We start from the raw sequence: 23,975 nt of genomic DNA, 5'->3' as shown, positions 1-23,975 counted from the left end.
ATGTACAGTGGACGTTTGTGCAGAAATAACTGCTGCAGCTCTTCCAGACTAACAGAGGTTTCCCGTGTCTTGTGAAGTGACGGGGCTCCGCAGAGAGAAACGTTATCGTCTCCGACCGGGTGCCGGTGTCTCCCTCCGGCCGCAGTCGGAGACGATAACGTTTCTCTTCCTGCTTCAGCCCCGGAGGCTGAAGCAGACTTTCGTTGAATTAACGCCCACAGGTGTCGCTGTTACCAAGCAATTCTGATTCTTACAAACAGTCCCTTTAATGCAGAAAAAACTAAAGAGTTTTAGTCTTTTCATCACTTCATGTGTACTTTATATTTTGGTAGATACATTTTACTGTGTGTGTGTGTGTGTGTGTATATATATACATACACACACACAATATGTATTTACTGTAATTACTTTGATATTTATACAGGTCACACACATATGCTCCAACATATCTGTGTCAAATCAGAGCAGTTTAATCATCTATACACAGCCTCATGTCATGTATACACAGACAAATGAACCCTCATAGAGTAAAATGGATGAGAAAGGTTGGTTGGCATACCTATTTAAATACCACTATGTATTTACTGTAATCACTTTGATATGTATACAGGTCACACACACTATGCGCCAACATACTGCTCTATCAGAGCTTCATGTCATGTATACAGACACAAATGAACCCTCATAGAGTAAAATGGATGAGAAAGCTTGGTTGGCATGCCTATTTCCGCTAACGTTGTCAAACTAGCATGAACTCAGCTACTCCTTTATTGCCACCCAACACCTCCTCTCTTTATGTTATTATTATTATGAACTTACCTGAATGCTGTGTGAAGATATTGATCCCTGGGTCTGGCACCACGTTGACTGCAGCGGTTCTGCCCGGCGGTGTCCCGATGGTGCCGCCGCCGCTGCCCGGTTCTCTGGGTCTCCTCCCGCCGCCGCTCCCCCGGTCCCGGTTCCCCTTCCCTTGGTGCGGTGTGGACGCGTGGTGAGGCTGCGGTGGCTGCTGCTGCTGCTGCAGTCCGGTCGATGTGCTCTCACCGACGCGGCCTACCTGCTGTCCCATCTCCCGGTACGCTTTTGGGACCGAAGTGAGCACAAACCCCCCTCCTCTTGAGCACCTCTCGGTTCACATTCCCCCCGAAAAGAAGCTGGAGCCTGGAACCGAGTAGTCTTCCTCTAAATCCTCTTCCTCTTCTTCACCGTTAGCTCACTTAGCTCGCTCGGCTAGCCTGTGAAGCTAACAGCTATCAACTGAAACCCACCCACTCCTCCTCTTCTCTCTCTCTGCTGCCTTCTAACAATAAAATCACAGCCCAGGCGCGTGACAGGGATTGTCTTTATTCCTGGTGATCCAGATGGTATCCGAGCAGATATTAACGGTACCGGACGGAGAGAGATTCGGTTGAAATGTGGAGCTTTTTGTCAGAAACCGTTTAGCCGTTGGTCGTCCGGCTGCTACGCGCCCCCTCTGACGCCGCCATCTTTACCGCAGAATAAGAAGATGTGTTGCACAAGGCGGCGGCGGCGGCGGCGGCGGGGGGGCTCAGCCGGGATCCTGCTGCTGCTGCTGTCACACCGGGATCCGGCAGCACCGACACACAACCGGGTCACAACAGATCCAGAGAGTCCGGTTCCAGAGGGAGGGGATGGGAGGGGAGGGGAGGGGAGGGGGTCCTGACGTGGGCTGACTGATCACGAAGTCCTCGAGAGAGAAAAGCTTAAAACATCAGCTTTTGTTGTCAAGCCAACGCAGAGTGATGATACACAATCATGATTCAATAGATGTGAAATGATCTGCACTATAGTAAACATGTAACTAATATATAATATGCAGGGGTCAGTCAAATTGAAACTGCTATTGTTGAAATTTTTTTTTTTTTCTTTTCTTCTTCTTTTAGGTATTTATTTATTTTGTCTTATCTTTTATTGTATTTGTTTTCTTTTTTAGATATGTGAAATACATGAAATGTCATGTCTCTCTTTCTTTGAAATTCTGACTAAACATTTCATTGTTTTCGTTGTTAGTCTGTCTGTATGTTTATATATGTCTATATGTAAAATTCAATAAAAATATTGTTTAAAAAAACTAAGATGATATGCCCTGTATAGGTATGCAATGGTTATAATAATATAAAACTACAAAAATGTATGAAAGTCATTAATAAAAAAAATATACCATCTCTGCAGATGCCAAACAATTGATCAGTAATATAACTAGACACATAGTGCAAAACATACTAATAAATACAATCCTAGGGATTTGTAAAATTACACATCAGAATCAGAATCATTATAATTTTATACTTCTTCTATATAGGTATGCAATTGTTATAATATAAAACTACAGAAATGTATAAGTCATTAATAAAAATATCTCTGCAGATGCCAAACAATTGAACAGTAATATACTCATAAGTGCAAAACATACTAATAAATACAATATTTTTCTTTATTTTTTTTGTATTCTACATGTTCGAAATACATTTTGAAATGAAATGAAATAAATAAAGACTGTTTCAATAATATTTAATTGGCACATTGACCATTATATACAACATTTCTTATGTACAACCCATTCATAAAAGATACAGTTGAATAAAAGAGGTAAAGGAAACATACTTCATTTTTTAAAATTCTTAATAGTTCTTCGTTGACGCGTCTTTAAAGAATATATCAGACATACAACATACTGATTCATAAAATTGTCACCCGACAATGAGCCATTAAAAAAAAAAAAGATCACAATGAACACAAATATGACAGTATAACCAGGCTGTTCCCATAAATAAATATCTCATTTCAATAAACAGCATTTCTGCAGGTTGGCTCTTTTTGCAACTATAAATATTATCTCATGAGTTACTTAGTAAGTACCACAGGGAAATCCAATATTTCTGCTATTATCTGTACATGATAAAAAAAAATAAGTTGCTGGTACTTGTGTTTATTATTACAAAATTTGTAAGGGACTCTGAAGGAAGCATCTCCTGCTCCTCCTGACCACAAATCACAGCCAGTAAAAGCCTTTAATACAGTGCCACCTTGTGGTCATACAGTTTTTGGAAGTACTGCGTTTTTCATTGCTGGTTTTTACTTTGTATTGTGCATCGCATTATTTCACAAGTGTACATACAGTCTCCCTGCATTGAAATATATATGTCAGGACTGGCAACTTTAACTTTGTGATTTCCTCAAAATAATACAAATGTGTAAACACATTATTTCAAGACACCACAGGAAATAAAAGCACACATGAGCATATAAATTCCTTTCTTCCATTAGTTTGACATGGAAATAAATGTTCTGTAAAATGTATACTTTGATTTAAACAACAAAACTGTCTTGTACTCGGAATCTGACAAAGCAATCTGTAGCCCTTAGTGCTAGTTAAGTATCATCAATGTTATAACATTCAAGCAGCCAGCTGCAATAGTTACAGTAGTAAGTTATTTCACCTTCACATAACTCTCAACATTGGTCATGAACAAACTAAAACATCCTTTAGGTTCACAGGAAACGTTCTGTGATGCTAGTCAATATTCAAACCATCAAGAATACATTCAGCAGTCAGACTATATTAACTCCATACAGCATAAATGTCATTTGTATTTTGTTTAACATTTTGTTTTCTGAAGTTCAGTGAGATGATTTTTTTTTATTTTATAGTTTCAGATTTACTATAAAATAATTTCCCAACTATATCAGCATGTCAAATGCCACCTTCATTTTTCTCTTTGACTGCAATCTTTAAACTATAATACAGAGGCCACAGTTCCTCATAGACTTATACAAAACATCAAACAGTGGCCGTTTTTCAAAATAAATCTTATTGGCAGTGAAAATAAATAACATCGAAAGGCTTTCCAAACACACTGAACGTTATCTATAATAGAGTGGTGGTTGCAAACTTTGTTAAATATTAACCACCACTGCATACGTGAATGATGTTTGTATAGTGCTGACATTATCATGTTTGCCTCTATCATACTGGCACAAGGAGTGGTTTCACAGTCGATCAAGGCAAAAGTAAAGGGAGTACATCTGAAAAATAAATAGTACATAAAAATAAAAAAAGTTCTAAAAGAGTAATTTTGTTGGGTTTGTGTTTGAAAACGTAAGTAAGTAAGGCATCACTGTGACTTTGCTGTTGGAGTAAAGAACATTTTGGCAGATCTCTTACATACATTCATACACAGACTTGGTAATGACCTTAGTGCAAGAAAATAAAACAAACTTGAAAGACCAGAAGTTATGACAGTAACAAGAAAGGTTGGTCAAATTTATGCTGATCAGTGATGATCCCCGGCAGTAGTCCAAACTTAGATCACAGCCTATCTGAGTCCGCCATCGGGCCTCTCTCACAGCTCCAGGAGCGAGGCTTCAGTGACTCAAGGAATGAAGGCTGAAATGAAAAAAAACACATGAAGCTAAATTTGTGTCTATGCTTAAAGCTGCAGTAGGTAGAATTGGAGCAAATATGATCAAAAAATGTTTCTCATTACAAGTTGTTTCTGAAAACATTTGAGGCGAAAAATAGGCATTACAGCAGCACAATACTGATTCATATTTCATCAGCGCTGCCTAGTTTGACTGTTTGATCGGAGTTTGCGAGTGATTTACAGCTGCCGCCATCGAATGAACAGCCAATATGAACGCTCTCTCTCTGAAATGACCTGTGATTGGCCAAAGTCTCCTGTCATGGGCTAGATTTTTAAAGCCTGAAAACAAAGCCATGAGGAGGTGCAGAAGTCTAGTTTTCTCTCAAAGCACTTGAATATGCTGAAAGGTTATTATGGGGATTTTTGTCCAATGATGCCAAAAACATTCTGCCTACCGCAGGTTTAAGGCTGGCAAAGCAAAAACTAACTTTCAGCTGAATTACTAGAGCATATCAGTGGTTAGAGGGAAACACAAAGCAATGACGCAGCCGTTACCTCCTTCAGGGGGCAGTAGCGCTGGGCATACCACTCCTGGGAGTACAGACAGATAATGACTCCCTGACCCAGGAAGAGGGACGTCCACATGATTATGTTCCAGATGGGACCTTTCCTTTGGTCGTGCAGAATGAAGTTGAACATCACTGTGAGAGGGTGAAAAATTAGAGACGAGGGTGAAGAGTGACATAACTTGACCATGTTTTTGACAGAATAATAATATTTATTAGATTTAGCTGAATTTTGTCTGGCTGACTGCAATAAAAACAGAGTGGTGTGAGAATAGCTTTTTTCTCTTACTTCCAAAGCACATAAAGAGGCAGAAGAGCACAGGATAGAAGAAACCAAAACAGATTGCAAGAATGTACTCGTGGGCCACTGCAGACAATGTAAACACAAACAGCATGGCTACTGCTCTGAAACGCTTCCCAGACATCTGGAATGACAACGGTGGAGAGAGGAGACAAGTCAAAACAACAGTTGCATACAAGTTTAATTTGATCCATGCATTTTTACATTAGAAATAAATAGGAAAATGTGTTTCAGACAGTTAGAAATGACTTTTCGGATGTTATAATTCCCTTTATCATTGCAAAATAGTCAATAAAATCCCTATAAACCTGACCTAACACTGCTGCTCTTTTAGAAAAATATAGCAAAACAACTCACCCACAGGAAGTCCCGGTACACATAGTAGTACAGCCAGTCATGGACCACGACATTCCAAGTGCGATAGTAATTAGCAAAAGAGGTTGAGTTCCACCAATCCTGTGATGTGTAATCAAAATGAATTAAGTCAAGCATAAAGTACAACATAGGAACATAATTAAATGTTATTGTTGCTTGCAGTGACAGGAGAAGTACCTTGTAAAACATCCTGTCAGCAAAGCGGAGCATCTCAGCAAAAGCATTAAGCCAACAGTGGAGGAAGGAAAAGAACCCCAGGAAGAGAATTAACACTCCTGAAAATGAAAAAAAAAAACACATTTTAACTACATCATTTTACTACTGAGTGAGACTAAGGGCGCTTTCACAAGCGCTTTTCACAGTGCAAAATTAAATCAGAATCAGTTTTATTTCGCCAAGTATATACATATATGGAATTAGATTTTTTTTTGCAGCTCTCTCAATGTAGTTGCACAGAATACAAAATAATGGAATAAAAGAATACAATAATAAAAATAGAGTGTCTATATACAAGTCAAGTGTTCTGGATGTTGTAAACAATACCAAAAGTGCAAAGAAATAAATACTGGATGGATATACATGGACTGGATGATTATGTACAGTATGTACATGTGGAGATGTCTATATACTGTATGTACAGAGACAGGTATGTCAGTATTACAATATGTACATAAAGTGTCAGCTGATATGTACATATTACAAAAAATGTGCAATAAAGACTGTAAATTATAATCTCAAAATGTGTATTAAAGACTAAGAATTATGATCTATAACGGCAGCAGCGGACCTAATAAAAGCAATAATTTGCTGATGGGTCTGTACGAAGGATCAAATTTATCCTTTTCATCTCGAGAGCTGCCACTTCTATGTAGGGAATCGTGATATATTGCTGCCAAAGTTTTTTCACTTTGGCACTGATCTACTGTGCATGAATCCCTTCTTCTTAAGTTTATCTTGAATTACTTTGTAAACGTCACTGTTTTTGTGGACTTTATTTAGCATAGTCTGTATGTTCTCTTCGGCCCAGATATCAAGCAAGTCCAGGTCAGTCCTCTCCCACTCATGTTAACCTGTCGTTTACCTGTGTGTCCATTTCAACAAATACCCACACAGGCTGCCTGCGTTTTGATCCCCTTGAAAATAGTCCGAGACCACTTCTCGAAAGCGATCTTGTACCGGTTGTTTTGGTACTCACCAGAGTACGATTACTGTGTTGACAACTGCCCAAACGAACCGCACCAGAGTTCGACTAAAGCTGACTAAATGTTGGCTTGTGAAAGCGCCCTAAGGGGTGTATGAAAGGGTATTTGTTGATAAGGGTCCACAAACTAGTGGCTGATCTTACCTGGCAAGATGGAGTTAAAGACGCAGAGGACCATGGCCCTCAGGTCAAAGAGCTGGAGGCGGATGCTGCGGAACTGAGGGATGCACAGCCGCACAAACACGTAATAGGCATAAAACATACAGCCTAGTACCTGTGGGGTGGAAATGGAAGAAACTGTCAGAAAAATCAGCCAATTAGACTGTTATCTGGTCATTAAATGGGTATTATCAGTGGTTATAAGCCTCATAGATGTGGGTCAGTAGGGCCCTGCTACACCCAATAGTAGGTTTTGTCATCCATTCACAAGGGTGATCACCAAAAAAAGGAATAAAAGAACACGACAGCAACCTCTAGCGACTGTAGCAATTATGACAGGAGCAAAAGCGGATGTGAGGCACTGTAGTACAGACAGTGTGAAACTCCATATAGGGTGGAGGTCAGTGACAGGGTTTTCACCCAAGAGGCTGGAGTTCCCGTGTGAAACCAATGATGTGTAGTTGCTTTGTGTTCGCAATTGTTAAGATTCACTTTTGAAACTTAGTTATTTTAAGCCAAAACACAATGTTTTTTTTCTAAACTTAACTAAGTGGTTTTGTTGCTTAAACCTAAAGAAGCTTTTATTTGTTTTCAAAACATAACATTTCATGCAGTTTTCTAACGTGTTAAGTTTTGCTTTCACTTTTACAATGTAGTAGGCGTAGTAGGCCCCTACAGACCCACATCTATGATGCTTATAGTGAGCATTAACACACATTTAATGGCAAGATAACAGTCAAATTGAGTGATAAAATGGGCTAATATCCTTTGCTAGCAATTTTAAATAAAGTCAGCCTTAAAATATGAAAGAGGTTGGTACCTGAAGGAGCTTTGTGGCCACATAGCCCCATCTGATCACTGGGTTCCTGCATTAAGTGAGAAACAAGGTTTTACCAAACACATGAGCTACTGTATAGGAAAAAAAACAAAAACAATGAGAGGGTCGGTTTACCTGGGGTACTTGTCTCTGTAGATGAGTGTGGGTGCAAACAGAAAGTAGATATACTGAGAGACCTGAGGGACCACTGGACCTGGGCCTATAGATGAAAGGAGAGACTGCTTAAGGACATAACCAAAAGGGAACACAGTGGATAGGAGGAACTGTACATGGATACACAGGGAAAAAAAGAAGGAAGTGACATACTGTTTTTTTCTTTAGCCCAGGTCAGGACTCTTGGTACATTCTCCCTGACAAAGGAGTGGACTTTCATCATTAGACGAACCTGGAATTAGACAAACAATAAAAAGTGACACAGCAGCTATTACAACCTTGTTCACAGAGTCAATTCAAGAGGGAAGGTTGGATTTACATATATTCCAAAAGGCATTTGAACATGCTTTACATAAGGATGTGGTCCACATTGGTCATCTACCTGTTCCGGGATGATGATGAAGCAGGACGCAGGTGGAAATCTGTTGGTCACCACCACGTATGTAGGCAGGAATCCCAAACACATAGCCTGGTAGAGCAGGAATAGAGAGCCAAACAGCAAGCTGCACAACCTAGGGTGACTGTAAGACCCAGACTGGGTCTGTGACCACAGGTGGAACAGGGTGTAGGGAACAACCAACACGGACAGGAACATGCAGATCCACGTGCACACCACCAGAGGGAACTGTCCAAACGCGTAGACCAGCAGGTCAAAGTGCAGCACCGCTCTGAGGTAAAAAGAGATAAAGAAGAGAGGGCAGATTATTTTACCAAGATCAAAAGTGATAGCGATTAAAGGAATTCAATACTTCAAGAAAAGCTTAATAAAATCAATTACCTGCCTTCATCAATGAAATCTACCACCAGTGTACTGAGGATAAAGAGAATGAGCAGGGCAATAAACATGTGGTAGATAGTCCTGATGTGGTTCACCTCAAACAGCTCACTGCAGAAAAACAGACAGCAGGCGGTTAGAATCTGTGCAGCTATACTGATGTCGATAACCATCTTCAGGCAGCAGAAATCTCAATGAAATGCACTGTGATAAACAAATGTAATACAATATCTTTCATTCTCTTACATCTTTCAGATCAATGTGTCAACTTACTCTAAGAGGGACCTGCGACTGAGAAACTGCTTGCCCTGGCCATGAGGAGGCCGGAAATTCCTAAAGGAAAACAGAGTGACATCAGTGACCAGCAAATTGTTGGAGAAAAAGTGTGTGTATGACCAAGAGAGAAATGGTTAGTTTGTCCATATGTGCTAAAACCCCACTTATCTGGTATTTATCTGGAATTACACTAAAACAGATATTGATTTTTTTTTAGGTGGCTAAAATATGTTTGTATCAGTGTATGTATCTCATACAACCCCACCACTTCAAAACACCCGAACTATCCCTTTAAAACAAAATTTGCCTCGACAGGCTAGTACTGTTGAAAGGCAGTACCCGAGTTTGCTCCTCTCCTTGTCCGACAGCGGCGGTGAGAAGACAGCGGATACGGGTGCAGGCTCCAGGCTGGCCGACTCCTCGATGAGACTGTCCATGAAGTCATTGACCTGGCTGTCAAACTGGTGCATCAGGTCACTCTTCAGGTGCTGAGCAGAAGAAGCAGGAAGAGTTATCATTCATACTCTGCAAATATTTCAATAACTGTGGAATGTTTTGGTGTTAAAAGTTGACAAGATTCATGGTTACAGTTACATCGCTTTTCATTTTTTCAACACAGCTCGAGAGAAGAGACACGGTTTGAAAAAATTATTTTCTCAAGTTACCTTGAACGCACTGAAACACTAATATCAGCAGTCGCTTTGAATAAGAGCATTAGTTAAATAGGTAAAATGTGAATGTAGAAATGTTGAGCACATTTCCTAAAGGTGGAATTTTATCTGACCATTTAGAAGAAAAGCGTAAAAAATGTTCATGACAAATTTGATTTCGATATTTTAATTCATTTTCATATCAGCTGCCATTCTGTTCTTTCTTTTTTCCTCAACACACCACCTGCTTAAAGGACCAGTGTGTAGGATTTAGTAGCATATTGCAGTGAGGATGCAACCAACAGAAAACCCATTCGCACATAAACAATCCAAATAATTTAAGTAAGTGCTAAAAGACTATGACTGATGGGAATAAACTGTACAAACTAAACAAAAATGTACAGTATTTTTGACTGGCGGTGTGTCAAACTGAGATAAATTATTGATTGAGGGCAGGATGAGATAATAAACTTTCAAGATCACTTGTTCTAAGTGGCCTATTCCAACATGCAGGTTGAGCCTTTTCTTCACCTAAACTACTGACTTACTAACCTCTGCTTTCCTTTTCAGCTCTAGCTTTTTGCTGATCACATGTTCCACTTCAATTTTTCCTGAAATTGCAAAGAGAACACACAAATTGAAGCTTATAAAATAAAACACTGTCAACATGCTGCTTTGTAATCCTCCAACATATCATTATAAATCTAAGTGCTTTGGACGCACCCAAATTATCAACAGAGCCAAAAGAGTTGCCAGGTTACCTGGTAAATGTAAACATCAATTCACGTCATGTCAAATATTTTCATAAATGAACAGATAATCTACAAATTGGCTCTGTGGGGCATTTGAGGACACGGCGTATAAAAAGAAATCACTCTGTTTTTTTTTGCTCACATAAAATTAAAGTCTGTGTCCAATAACACATGCTGCCACATACAAAAGGCTTTCTATTTCAAGATTGACATTTTCTACAGTGATTGGAATATTTGTTGCTAATAGTTGAGTACTGTAGATTTGAGTCATCGTGTTGTGAAAGTAGAGCCGCCTCGGAAATAGCAGAAGTGTACTGACATCCTTCTGCAAAATCCAAAAGAAGGATGTCATCTATTTGACTGCTTGTGGTTAAGGTTACTACAGGTTATTAGACTTGACAGCTGGCTGATGACGAACAAGTTTAGTCAGTTAAGCAGCAGTAGCCTCCACCCATCTGTCAACAAAGGGTTTAACTTGACATTGTAGCAGAGTACATTATATTTTATTATCACAACTTTTTTTCACCTGTAATGCCTATTTCTCCCCTCAAATGTTTTCAGAAACATCTTGTAGTGAACTGTTTAGCTGTAAAACTAGAAAGTTTGTGACAAGCAGCCATGTTTAGATCAGTTGAGGAAATACCAAGCACCGCCCACCAACCGGAGCACAGCAAACGTCCTCCTTTTTTCGGTTGAACAGTACACTACAAGATGTTTCTGAAAACATTTTAGGCAAGAAATAGACATTACAGTAACAGAATATTGGTTCATATTTGATCAGCGTTGCCTAGTTTGACCGTTTGATTGGAGTTTGCGAGTGATTGACAGCTGCCTCCGCTGAATGAACAGCCAATAGGAACGCTCTCTCGCTCTCTCTCTCTCTCTGAAATGACCTGTGATTGGCCAAAGTCTCCCGTCAAGGGCTAGATTTTTTTAAAGCCTGAAAACAGAGCAATGAGGAGTTGCAGAAGTTTTCTCTCAGATCACTTAAATCACAATATGCTGAAAGGTTATTATGTAATTTTTTCCCAGTGATGCCAAAAACATTCTGCCTACTGCAGGTTTAAGGTTGTCCAAAGATAAGATAAGATAAGATGAACCTTTATTAATCCCTGGAGGGAAATTCAGGTGTCAAAGCAGCAACATCAGCAAAGAGTGAAACACAGGAGAGGTAAAGGTATACACAAATTATAAAAACAATAATAGAGATATAAAAGATACAGAGTGAATGGGTGAACATAGTGTATACAGTCCCTCAATAAATAAATGTAGTATGTACAATAAATAAATGTAATATGTACATATGTGCAGTTTATAAAGTGGAATATAGGATGTATAGTGTAAAGTAAGTGTAAAGTAAGCTAGTGGTTAGAGACCAAGATGGTTGCAGATAGTGCAGTGTGTTCAAAGTTCTGAAAGACATGTCAGACAGCAGTGGTGATTATCCTGGTTAATCACACTAACTGTACCACAGGTCACATCATTTAGCTTAAGAGGAAACACATGACACGACTTCAGTGACTAACACATCCAGGGAAATTTACTGGAATTAAAAAAGGGAGGCTCAACATGCACAATGCATCACACAATTCACTGTAACAATAGACCCTGCTGATGCTGCTGATGATGATGATGATGATGGAGTTTAGATGTTCTTACCATTGCTGGTGACGTGGTGTCCTCCATTGCCTTGCTGCTGGTGTCCCTGACTACACTCCCCGTCCAAAGAGCTGTCTAAATCAGGGAAGGTGGGCATCTTAGGAAGAGCTCTGTGGCGGAGGACACTGTCATCCTCCTTCTCCATCCTAAAGAAACAAGGTCACTCCAGTTTAAATAACTAGCAGCATTACACAAAGCAGCTCATGCCACCAAAATGCGCTAAAACAGAGCGTTTCAGACAGAGGGTAAATACAGGTATATTCAGGCTGACAGTATGAGGAAAATAAAGTTGTTTTTTTTAACATTACAGCATGTATACATGTCTTAGTAGAAACACAAAATACAAGTATGAACCTGAAAATGAGCATAATATGGGACCTTTAAAACAATATAGCACCATCTTACCCAATAGTAAAAACAAAAAAGCCATTAAGACTTTTAAATTCTTAAATGAATATATGATGTATATAAAATAAAACTCTGGCATTATGAAATGTATGTTATTATTTTACCTTTGTCTTCTTTTTGTCATTGTATCTGTTTGTATCTCTGTTAATGAGCATGTGTTCAATAAAGAAAGTATTATTAAAACATAAAATAAAAAATAAATAAACTAAACTTGCACAATGGCAGCATGGCCCTGAAACAAAAAAAAATAAAAAAATAAAATAAAAAAATGCTGTCATCAGACAGATAACTAATCAGTATGCTTTATGACTAATTAAAAACTTCCCATGCAGTCCAAAATAATAAAAAACATTTATTATATTTTTTACAAGAATTAAGCATAATACGAATTAAACCACAAATTAAACCAGACACTGACTGAGCAGTTAAATAAATATGGCAACAGCTTGTAACAATTAACGAATAGCCTATATGAAATACATAAAAACTCCCACCTACTCAGCTCATGCCACCAAAATGAGGATGAGAATGTGAAGGTATTTTAACTGACAAACAAAACCCAGTTGACAAAATCACTCTCACATGACACCCAGCAGACAGACAGCAGACAGTTGAGATTAGCTAGCTACCCATCAGCTGATAGTAACAGTCAGTCTGACAGGAGGTTCATTCATGAGCTAACTACACCGATTTGAGCTAAAAAGCCAGCTGGTTTAACGTTAACGCTTCTGTCTAGTAGTAACACTAACTGCGGCTAGTACCACTGAGGTTCAGTCAACATTAGCACACTTGTTGACGTTAGCTGGTTGACAGATAAACAATAAAGGAAATATAAAAATGCAGTCTACTGACTTCCTGGATACGTACTCGCTTCAAACAGCCGGGTGCTTCCTTGTTAAGTCAACCGGCTCCGACGTGACCGAGCTCAGACTCCTTCAATCACAACAGTGTGTGTCTGGTCTGCTGCTGCTCACCTTCCTTCTCCATGGTATAAACAGAGGAGATGATGAGCAGGACAGTCGACGCTGATTGGTCCAAAGTCTCTCCTCCTTTTGACGTCACCAGATCACACGTTGTTGACCATCGCCTGTCATTAATGTTGGAATAAATATGTTTAATCTAATGCTATATTTAAGTCAATATATAAGATTGAAAATAACATGCAATTATTTATTATTTTTGGGAAAAATTTTATATTTATAAGAAAAATGTTCAGGAACCAAGACAACTTTTCTGCATTTTATTAATGAATTAAAACAATATAGCACCATCTTACACAATGTTTAAAACAAATTATTAAATTAATATATGATGTATATAAAATAAACTCTGGCATTATGAAATGCATATGTTATTATTTTACCTTTGTCTTCTTTTTGTCTTTTTTTTTATTTGCTATATATCTGTTTGTACCCCAGTTCAATAAAGAAAGCATTTTATATATATGTATATATATAAATTTATATATATACATATATATTTGGGTCACAAACTTTCTCATTTTACACACTACAAGATGTTCCTGTTCAATCTTTTCACCCCAGGTTCTTTATACAATAAGATCATAAATAATACTACAAGAACAAAGTTACTCTAATGAAGGCATACTGATTTGAAATTTACTCCAAATAGTAAGTAAGTAAAGCATGATGGGTCATAAATTTCATAAACTGGTCATATGAGCTGAGTGTGGCAAATGCAATTAACTGCAAAGACACAAAGATGCATTTATAAAGATCACGAACAACTACGTTAGCTAATATAACAAAAACCTTCCGGTTGAGGGCACATATGACCACAGATTTGTTTCCGGACAATTAAAGGACAAAAAAGGATCTTGTGTGAATCGTGTAGTCTGTTGGAAGAGACTCTGTGACGCAGGACACTTCAGCTGCCTGGCCGCAGGCCTTTTCTGTCACATCAATGCCACTATGGGACGTTCTGATACTAGTGCACAATCAAAATAGTCATAAGTAATGTTTAGGGTCACCATATTGTATGTGAACTGTTGCCCAACAATATTTTGACTAGGGCTCAAATAAATGATACTAAAATAGCAGTCTTAGATGGACAAATGCTTTTCATTTCCTACTGTGTGTGTGTAACAAAACGCATCCTCTACGCACAAGGAATGAAGCAAAAACATTCAACTATCATTACAAAATCTGGGTAATTGTGTTTTCTATCATGACATGACAGCTTGGCATGTTCTGTGGTAAACTTTAACATGATTGGTGTAAGATCTTAAACTACACATTCTTTAGTTGCATTAAAAAATATTGTTACAGCCTAATGATCACAGAGGAAAGAGCAAAAATCTAGAAATCTAAATTCTAAATTATATCTATTTTAAGTTGAGCATCCACTGTTTAGTGCAGTCAGGCTCAGTGAAGACACAACAAATGCACAGGCTCGATTTCCTTACACATTTTATTTTGATAGTGCTGCACATCCCCCACCTGTGAGGATCACGAGACACTGAATACACAGAGTCGTAATATAAACACTTTAACTGTCATTTAAACAAATAAAATTAGGTGCTACATAAACATTTAATAACAATTCATATAATGCTTCATATGATAAAATCTAACAATTCATTCAGCTTGTGACAATTCAATAAATATACACAAAAACAGTACAGCACTGAGCAAATTAATCCTGACAAAAATGTGCTATGTAAAATATCTAGACACCATAAATCCCTGCTTTCTATATAAAGGAGATATTTACAGCTCATCATGCACACACACAAGAACACATACACACTCCTCATCGGTCACAAGAAGCAGAGGGGTCCCAACACAACGGTGATCTCAGGGACATCAAGGAGAGATAACAACCTCATCTCTACGCCAAGATCTCTGACAGGAAGTAACTCCATATCCCCTCGATGGAGCTCCGTGCTCCCCCGAACCATCACAACCACCTCCACCTGCAAAATGATCAGACAGAAGAGAACATGAAGTGAACAGATGAAGCCTATAGCACACTGCAGCGGGGAAGGATTTATTTTGTGTTTTGTTTGTTTTTTCTATCATTGAGTAAACTGACGACCCCTGAATTATTATATGGATTTCATATTATATTCAATGCATAACAATAACAGTACAGAATAACCGATAAACTGTACAATTAACCCAAATAGTGAACGTAATAACTGCAGGAAGTTTGTGTAAAACGAACGATTTGGATAAATTTTGTGCAGATTATTTCCTTTTTCGTGATCAAATTTTATTGATTTTAAAGACATGCATTGGGTATTATAAACAAAAGAAAAGTACATAATTCAAAACAAAACTGAAAAAAATTACTAAATAACTAAAATAAAATAAACATAATAAAACTAATTTACGTTTATAATTATAAATGGGAGTGGGAAGCTGCTCAAGCAGGTTATTTCCTGTGAATATTGCATCAGAGATGACTTTTCCTATTATTTTTAGGAACTTTTAACACAATTCTCTGTCTGTATTATTTTATTTTTTTAACAATCATACATTATTAACAGGCTTCTTTTTTGACAAATTCAGTGTTTTCTTCTCCCTGATGCTTGGCCATTGTTTTATTAGCTTTGGCTGTTTTAACTGCGTTCTTTTTAAGTTTATATCTTAAATAATAATCCAACCTTTAAAAATAACAATTTCATTTAGTTTTCTTCACAGAAATCAATGAAATGCTGAGATATAGGCCAACTGTTAATCCTTTTAAAAAGTTGTCTTACACCCCTTAAAATCCTGAAGGCCTCACGACCCCCCATAAAGCTTTGGCGACCCCTAGTGGGGGTCGGGACCCCCAGGTTGGGAACCAGTGGCAAGCAAGCAAACTTTATTTATATAGCACATTTCATTCCAGGTGGAAGCACAATGCGTGAGCTACCACGGAAGTTGCAACCACAAACACTATATTGATAGTGAAAAGAAACAACATAACACATAAGTAAACACTTAAAACCCTTAGGAAGAAGGAAAAGAAATTAAATAATTAAATCAGCAACCAACCAGTAAAAGTTAATTAATAAGACTTGTAAATTAAAACCAAAAAAATAAAATAAAAACAAATCAAATAATAGTTAAAACCAGCAGCTAACCAATAAAAATACTAATAAAACACACACAGTTGAAACCAATAAACAAGAAAGATTAAAATAATAATTAAGAACAGCAACCAGACTACTGAAAGGTGCAGCTAAACAGGAATGTTTTCAGTTTAGTTTTAAAAGGACGATAGCGTTGAGTCACACTTAATGATTGGGTAGGATGATTCAGCAGCTTGGAGCACAAAAGCTAAAGGCAGTTCCAAAAGTTTCTGTGGGGAGTGACCTAGAACAAACACTGTAGAATCTCCTATTGTTGATTAATTAAATCCCTTTGTTACCATGAAGATGCAATGTTTAGACAGTGTTTGATTTGCTCATACTTGTGCTACTTGACTGATTCATACTAATTTGCAATCTTGTCTTTAATCCAACCAGAAAGGGCTTTGATTTGACTCAAACACAACACCAGTATCACTCACGGTTTCTTTTCTTGAGATGCCCTCTGTACATCGCTGTAACACTAACATGTTGTTTGTATTACAGTTTTTTTTACAGTTGGAGAAAGCTGCTAAATGGATAAAAATGGTGTTTTTGACAACAACAAAATATTTTAATCTTACCTCACAGCCTGTCCTGGACACTGTGGTAAGGTGTGAAATGATTTCTTCTCCAGAGTCTCCCAGGTAGTGAATAATCCTTTTGGCTGAATCAGCTGTTCCAGCAGTACTGGAGCAGTTTGCCGTACAGCTGACAGTCATGCGCTGGAAAGACGTGTGACTGTGTAACCGCAGAAACCTCAGCTGGACGACATCCACACCAGTGTACTCAAACTATGAGACACAGAAATCATTCATTTTAATCGTGAGGAAATGGCTCACTGATGTGAGATGTATTAAATGTTCCTCCATCAATACACAGATGTGTTACCTTGTTTCCACCGTGCAGCTGACTGAACCACTGGACAGGCATTTTCGATTTCTTCTTCTCTGGTTCCCAACTTAATTTAATCTACAGAATAGAATATTACCATTATTTTTAAAGCCATTCATGGTACCATCTTATTTGTGTATTTATAATATAATGTTATAATGTTGCTGCAGTTGAAAACAAGAAGAAGAACAAGAAAGTGAGCCTGTTCCTCACACAGCCTGTTAATGTTAACCCTTGTAGGTGAAAGTGAGTGTACCTTAGACTGTAAAGGGTCGATGCAGGTCGTTCCTCCTGCTGTGAAGTTACAGAATACCTTCACAGCATCATAGGGACAGCCTTGGTTGGGGTCCATGTAAAAGAAACCTGAAAGAAAATCGACTTGAGTGCCCGATCAGTCAGACTAAGACGAAGCAGATTAACATATGAACCTACTCCGACCCACCAACCACTCACCATCATTCAGATGTGGGTGTATGAGTCCCAGCTCGTAGCAGGTGGTGGCAGGGTCTTCTTTGGTTCCCTGGGGCCAGCTGAAGGACTCCTCAGCTTCATCTACTTCAGACCATCTCCTGGGCCGCTACAGAGGAATCCATCATTCAGATATTCAACCAGCCAACTATCGTAATTTAATACAAAACAAAACAAGGACATTGTGTAAATAAAGTTTATATGAGAAGAAAGATTGGACCAACATTTTGTTGTCTTTCACTTCGCTTCAGGAGGCCGGTCGTTTGTCTGGATCTTGGCACATTTTTCACTTTTGATCTTGTACTGGGTCTTGTTTTGGGCCTTAGCTCATTTCCATGACCTGGTTTTGGTTCAGGTTTTGATCCCCGTCTTTGTGAAGGCCTGCGCTTGCCTGGTGCACCTGGTTTTCCCTGTTAAGAGTACAATACAAACCTCTCAGCAAGTATACACCACCATCAAGATTCAAATGCATCTTTAAACTTTACTGTATGTTACAGATGAGTTTGATGATCAGGTCAAACATTCTTTTCACTTGTATTGTGTGAACAAAATGTCTTACTGGAGGTCCACGCTTGCCCTTCACTCCCTTTGGTCCTCTCCTGCCTTGGACACCTTTCACTCCCTGTAAAGGGCCAAACAAAGTCAAACTCTGTCTGGATACAACTAATGCATGAAGACTAATCTCACTAATCGCAACCAAGGACCAATGATAGATCCAACTACAAGTTTATAAAAGACTGAAATCATTTCAAGTTTACTACATAAGCTGTCCACCAAAATGCTTTCTTAACAAACATTAATTGAAAACTATAACCGTGATTTCAGGATACTGAAGGTTTTGATTGAACAGAAATAAAAAAGCACTCTCGACCTGTAATCAGATCAGATCCAGGAAGACCCACAAACCTGCAAAGAAATAAGCAAACAAAAACAGTCTCTCACCTTCTTTCCAAGCTGTCCCTGTAACACAGACAGAGCAGATATAACTTCAGCAAACAGTTTTAGTAAACTATTCAATATAGCAGAATATCAAAGCAACGTACGGCGAGTCCAAGCAAGCCTTTTCGCCCACGTGGACCACGAGGACCGGTATACCCCTGTGAAAATCAGTCAGTTCATTAATAACTTTCTCCCTGTTAAAAACAGTGTGAAAAGAAAAGTAAAACATAACTCACCAGCTTTCCTTTAAGACCTCTTCGACCTTTGACGCCCTGCAAACCAGGATTCCCCTGAGGTAAAAGTTATAAATGTCTTAGACCAACTGAAATTATGACTTTTTTTGCATTTAAATAATTTCATATTTCAAATAATTACAGCTAACCTTTTGCCCAGGTGGCCCGATTGGTCCCAGTATTCCCATGTTACCCGAGAGACCCTGTAGGTGAAGAAAAGAAGGATGAGAATGGGTTAAAGCTTTTCCTCCTCTAACAACTGTTACATGATTCTTAGACGATGTGATTGTCATTTTTTGTCTGATTCCTGCAAGTTTGTCTGGATTTATTGTAAAATACTGAAGTTATGCAACTGAAGATCAAGATTATAATAGTTTTGAATTTTCAATTAGTTTTGAATTTATTTTAGTTTGACTTTTGAATTTCATTATAGCTAGTTTTCAGAGTGTGTTTGCTAGTTTTAGTTTAGTTGATTTTTTTTCAGAAAGGGTTAGTTTTAGTTTTTATATATTTAGATTTAGTTTTACAGTAGTTTTAGTTAGGTATTTAGTCAGGACAGCTATAATGTCTCAGAAGTAGCTACAAATACATACAAAATACATGGTTGGAGAACTGTGTAAGAATGTCAGTAGGCTAATATTTAATGTTTAATATTCGCGCAACTTTTTATTGGTAGTGATATTTTATAGCAAATAACTAAAACTGATATGATTTTACGTTCATTTTTATTCATTTTTTACACAGGCAATATCGTTTCAGTTTAGTTTTAGTTTTTTCTTAAAGGATATATAAGATAACTTCTTATCTATTATATAGATAAGAAGTTATCTATGGTCCATTCACCTGACAGTGTCTACTTCAGAAGATGATATGCAGAGCGTTTACCGTACAGAAACATGATAGGACGAAGCATGGATTAAAGCAATATGAGAAACTGCAAGATAGTAGAAGCGCTCCTTACAGGAAGTATAAACTATATGAAATAAGAGGAGACATAGGAGTAAGGAATAAAGTAAATATATTAAAAAAAACATATTCTAAATGTCTCATTCAGGCCAGGTGAGGTGGTGCACTGTGTGTCTAACTTTTACCTTCAGACCAGTAATTGCAGACTTGCCCTTCTCTCCTCTCAGTCCGGGAATACCCTGCATCAAAACCAGCGATGATACAGATGTTGGAAAGGTATTATGTTACGTCTATTAGTAATCTTATTATTATGCTGCTGATCAGACGTGTTTACCTTTGGCCCCATTGGTCCAGGTGGTCCTTGTTTTCCTTTCGGTCCAGCTTTACCCTGAGAGACACAATAGGACATCAGTGAGCCACATGTTAAATACCAGCACAGTGAATCACATAAATGAAAAGCACATATGTTCACTGAGAACATACTGTACATATAATTATGAGTATGATATTGTACCTTGAACCCTGTTGCTCCAGTGTTTCCTCTGATCCCAGGAGATCCAGGTTTTCCCTGCAACACAACATGTTTTAAATGTATTTAATGTCCTAAAAATGCATCTGTAGGTCAAACTACAACAGCTATTTATGAATAAGGGAATGTTCCCATGGTTTTATGGTGCAGGGTATCACATTACTACCATTTTGCCAGGGCTGCCAGGTGTTGCAGGAGCTCCTCTGAAACCAACATCACCCTTCGGGATGAGAAGGGAATGGACTGAATTTAGTAAAGAGGTTAAACAACAGACTAAATTTCAGTAGGCTATGCTACATTTTTACTTACCGGATCTCCTTCATTACCCTCAACCCCTAGTAACCCGTCCAAACCGCTTAGGCCCTGATCACAAGACGAGAAACCAATCGTCAACACATTCCTCACTTTAACTTTGATGAGTGCTAAAATACAACAACAACAACAACAACAACAGCATACGTCAAACGTAAACTTTTTGGTTTGCATGTGACTGTATTTTTATTTTAATACTTGAAATGAGTGGTGATTTCAAGTTGTGGTAATGGATTTGGTGATATATTGTGTGTATGTTTTTTATCTGCCAAAAGGGATACTTGCAGGTTTTCCAGGTCGTCCAGCAGGTCCTGGTCTACCCAGCAGGCCTTCATCTCCCTACAAAACAAACTTCATTAGATGAGCTCAATGCCAAGTAAGACTGTTAAGCCCAGAGCAAATTTTGGATTGAGTAACTTAAATCCTACCTTTAATTAAAATTAAATATCATCACAAATCAAAGACAGTGATCAGGATTGTTTGCATTAAGTGACGTGAAGTTCATTTATTATAAAGTGTTATAAACATTGTGTGAATGAAAAAAACATTTAGACTGGGGTATCTGGATCACAACAATCGTATCTGATTTCAAAAATAAAATAAAACTCACTGTTTTTCCAGGAGCACCTTTGTTTCCTTTCCTTCCAGGCTGAGCTCTTTTTTTTCCCTGAATAAAGACATTATCTCCATTATGAAGATTTCTTTTTATTGTTTTAGATTTTCATCTGAGCTGAGCAGTGGCTTCCTCTCACCTTTGGCCCATGAATTCCTTTAAATCCTGGACGGCCGGGAGGACCAGCAGGTCCAGGTAGACCTTTACCACCTGGAGTGCCAACGAACCCCATCTTCCCCACTGCTGCCTAAAAAATACGGTCAAACACATCAATGATACCAAAACATGACCTCTATTTACTGAGGACATTCAGTAACACTGAAGAATTGCTTGTGAGTTAATATATGCTATCTCACCATTGTGCCTCTTGTCCCAGGCTCTCCTGTTGTACCCTTTTGACCTCTAATGCCCTGAGGATTACAGACGAAGACATTGCGTCACTGTGGTTACATCTTTATACCATTAAATATGCTTAACCAGGTTAATGATGACCACAGGGCGCAAAATCACATAATGACGTCCCACCATGTCTCCTTTGACGCCTTGAAGGCCGAGCTTGCCCGTTTCACCGTGACTGCCCTGAATTACACAAACACACAACAGAGACAGCACTAAATGTATTAAGTGAACCCCTTCAGCCAGACAGATCACACTTACAACACAGAAGCATTTCACTGCATCAGAATAAACAAACGGTATATCATACCTTTGGTCCAGGGATTCCAGTTTTTCCCTCCACTCTGTTGCCTGGCAAACCCTGAAAAAACACATGGATTAAGTGAAATTAATAAAAAAAAATATTAAGAATGAATAAACAATAAAAAAATGATCAGTGCTAAGTTAAACCATATTTGTTCTATATTGACATCATATACAATCTTAATGTACTTGACATCATGTATTTGACATTAAAGTGCAACTAAACAGGCTGAGAAACTGTTTTTGCTGCTATCTAGTGGTTGAATATTTCAACATGGTGCATGTATAGTAAAGTAAGCACAAACATTTTATAATGTCATAATAATTGTGGAGTTTCTTTTGAATATTATAAAGTAAATATGTTAATGCCAGATTAAGTCTAATAGCACATACTGGTGTGGATGGTCCAATTTGTCCAGGGGGACCTAAATTCCCAGGGGGGCCCTGAAATGAGAAGGCGTAAAACTTACAGTGTTTATTATTGAAACAATAGTATATAAAGCATCTCTTAAAAGAAATTCTGTGAATTGCAACTAAATATAAAATAACAACATTTTAGTAACCACATCACATAAAAAGGCAAGTTTGCTCCAAGCATATATATGATACAATGAAGCTCATCGTGATTGGTATTAGTCGTCATCATACAGCATTTTGGACATCACTGATGATCAAAGAATCCAACTGTGTTACTAACAGTTTGTCCCCAGAGCCCCTTCTGGCCTTTGGCCCCTGCTGCCCCGGTGTTGCCCCCTGGTCCGAACTGTCCAGGCACGCCTGATGAACCTCTGGTACCTGTGTCACCCTGTGAAAGCATCATCATCATCCTCATCATCACACATTTCGGACTCTAAACCAAACTTTGAGCATTCACTTTGAGCAGTCCAACATTGCTTCTGACTGACCTTGAGCCCTGGAACTCCTAGTTTCCCTCTGTCCCCTGGTGATCCCCTGTATCCCTGCAAAAGAGGGTTGATGGTGAAGACCAGGCAGAGGACAGACACAATGTCCTGTTTTAATTCACACTTCAGCACACTCCAGTGTATCACAGAAGTCTGTATTCATATTTTAGACATCAGTGGCTGCGAGGCTGCCTGACTTTTGGATTCGGAGGATGATTCTGATTCTTTTTCAGAGCACAAAACAGACAAGGATGGAGTTGGCATTGTCCTGTGTCACTCTATGAAACTGCGAGGGGTTACAACTTTAGAAATAACTCCTATCCACCTGTTTCCCTGGTGGCCCCTTTGCTCCCTGTGGCCCTCGGTTGCCTTTGTTGCCTTCAGCTCCCTTTGGCCCTTTCTGTCCAAGAGGCCCAGTGTTTCCCTTGTCACCCTGAAATGTAAGTAAAACAAATGGTTTGATGGATAAATTCATGTTCCATCTAGTAGGTTACAAATTGTGAGTGGCGAGAGAGTGCCATTGAGCTAAATTAACGCTGGAGAAAGGAAGTCATGGTTATGGAATAAAGTGACGTAACATTTTTTGCATTTTTGGTGGCAGCACCCCCAGCTCAAATCATCTTCTAATGTGTTTGTGCGTAATTGGAATGCTGCATTTTCAAATTCTTGACATTTTCATCCACCTATTGAAAATAAAATGGCAAATTTACAAGCTGACATTTACTCACAGATGGGCCTTTTTGTCCAGCTGGCCCCTCAGGACCCTTCAGACCAACTGCACCCTAAACACAAAAGCACTGGGTTACTGGTACATATGATCTAGATACAGACTGCATAGGGCTCTAATCCTGCTTTTTAGAAAATTTGACATTTAGTGCCTTGAGAAAGATAAAAATCAATCTGTGAC

The 23,975-nt window shown here is 38.5% G+C and overlaps 4 protein-coding genes across 9 annotated transcripts in view; all 4 read right to left on the bottom strand.

Moving 5' to 3' along the window:
• The window catches only part of abl2 (c-abl oncogene 2, non-receptor tyrosine kinase), a 31,159-nt gene extending 29,481 nt beyond the window's left edge, over positions 1–1,678 (bottom strand). For 2 of the 3 annotated variants that reach the window (XM_074635367.1, XM_074635369.1), the window contains exon 1: positions 820–1,677. In XM_074635367.1, the coding sequence (XP_074491468.1) occupies positions 820–1,069 (250 nt within the window). In that variant the 5' untranslated portion in view covers positions 1,070–1,677. Of the gene's footprint in view, positions 1–819 lie in introns of all 3 variants that reach the window. The other variant, XM_074635368.1, reaches the window with a different exon arrangement.
• Positions 1,679–2,515: 837 nt separating this feature from the next.
• On the bottom strand, positions 2,516–13,490 carry soat1 (sterol O-acyltransferase 1). Of its 3 annotated transcripts, none has more exons than XM_074635365.1 (16): positions 13,366–13,490; positions 12,091–12,236; positions 10,232–10,290; positions 9,369–9,517; positions 9,027–9,086; positions 8,757–8,864; positions 8,361–8,646; positions 8,132–8,210; positions 7,940–8,024; positions 7,808–7,853; positions 6,973–7,102; positions 5,805–5,902; positions 5,610–5,708; positions 5,241–5,376; positions 4,941–5,086; positions 2,516–4,408 (listed from the first exon to the last, which is right to left on the bottom strand). In XM_074635365.1, the coding sequence occupies exons 2-16, from the start codon at positions 12,233–12,235 to the stop codon at positions 4,331–4,333; spliced, it is 1,704 nt and encodes a 567-aa protein (XP_074491466.1). In that variant the 5' UTR covers position 12,236; positions 13,366–13,490; the 3' UTR covers positions 2,516–4,330. The 3 variants fall into 3 exon arrangements, with proteins under 3 accessions (XP_074491466.1, XP_074491467.1, XP_074491465.1); XM_074635366.1 differs by having other exon boundaries at positions 13,351–13,475; XM_074635364.1 differs by lacking the exon at positions 13,366–13,490 and adding an exon at positions 12,603–12,712.
• Positions 13,491–14,914: 1,424 nt separating this feature from the next.
• LOC141767763 (uncharacterized) lies at positions 14,915–21,126 on the bottom strand. Its single transcript, XM_074635363.1, has 16 exons — positions 20,852–21,126; positions 20,709–20,762; positions 20,528–20,581; positions 20,348–20,401; positions 20,199–20,252; positions 19,257–19,310; positions 19,111–19,164; positions 18,979–19,032; positions 18,878–18,895; positions 18,495–18,557; positions 18,160–18,345; positions 17,921–18,044; positions 17,724–17,830; positions 17,465–17,545; positions 17,158–17,367; positions 14,915–15,433 (listed from the first exon to the last, which is right to left on the bottom strand). Exons 1-16 carry the CDS (start codon positions 21,026–21,028, stop codon positions 15,278–15,280), a joined length of 1,500 nt encoding a protein of 499 aa, XP_074491464.1. The 5' UTR covers positions 21,029–21,126; the 3' UTR covers positions 14,915–15,277.
• The window catches only part of LOC141767762 (uncharacterized), a 20,071-nt gene continuing 17,081 nt past the window's right edge, over positions 20,986–23,975 (bottom strand). The window contains exons 37-47 of one of the 2 annotated variants that reach the window (XM_074635361.1): positions 23,797–23,850; positions 23,394–23,501; positions 23,072–23,125; positions 22,864–22,971; positions 22,560–22,610; positions 22,174–22,224; positions 21,993–22,046; positions 21,824–21,877; positions 21,607–21,714; positions 21,465–21,521; positions 20,986–21,193 (exon numbers count right to left, since the gene is read on the bottom strand). In XM_074635361.1, coding sequence (XP_074491462.1) covers positions 21,116–21,193; positions 21,465–21,521; positions 21,607–21,714; positions 21,824–21,877; positions 21,993–22,046; positions 22,174–22,224; positions 22,560–22,610; positions 22,864–22,971; positions 23,072–23,125; positions 23,394–23,501; positions 23,797–23,850 — 777 coding nt within the window. In that variant the 3' untranslated portion in view covers positions 20,986–21,115. Of the gene's footprint in view, positions 21,194–21,464; positions 21,522–21,606; positions 21,715–21,823; positions 21,878–21,992; positions 22,047–22,173; positions 22,225–22,559; positions 22,611–22,863; positions 22,972–23,071; positions 23,126–23,392; positions 23,502–23,796; positions 23,851–23,975 lie in introns of those variants that run through there. The other variant, XM_074635362.1, reaches the window with a different exon arrangement.

Source organism: Sebastes fasciatus, chromosome 5 (assembly GCF_043250625.1).
Source record: "Sebastes fasciatus isolate fSebFas1 chromosome 5, fSebFas1.pri, whole genome shotgun sequence".
NCBI classification, from domain to species: Eukaryota; Metazoa; Chordata; class Actinopteri; order Perciformes; family Sebastidae; genus Sebastes; species Sebastes fasciatus.
Note: the sequence above shows the minus strand (reverse complement) of the source record. Positions and strands in the feature narration are given on the sequence as shown.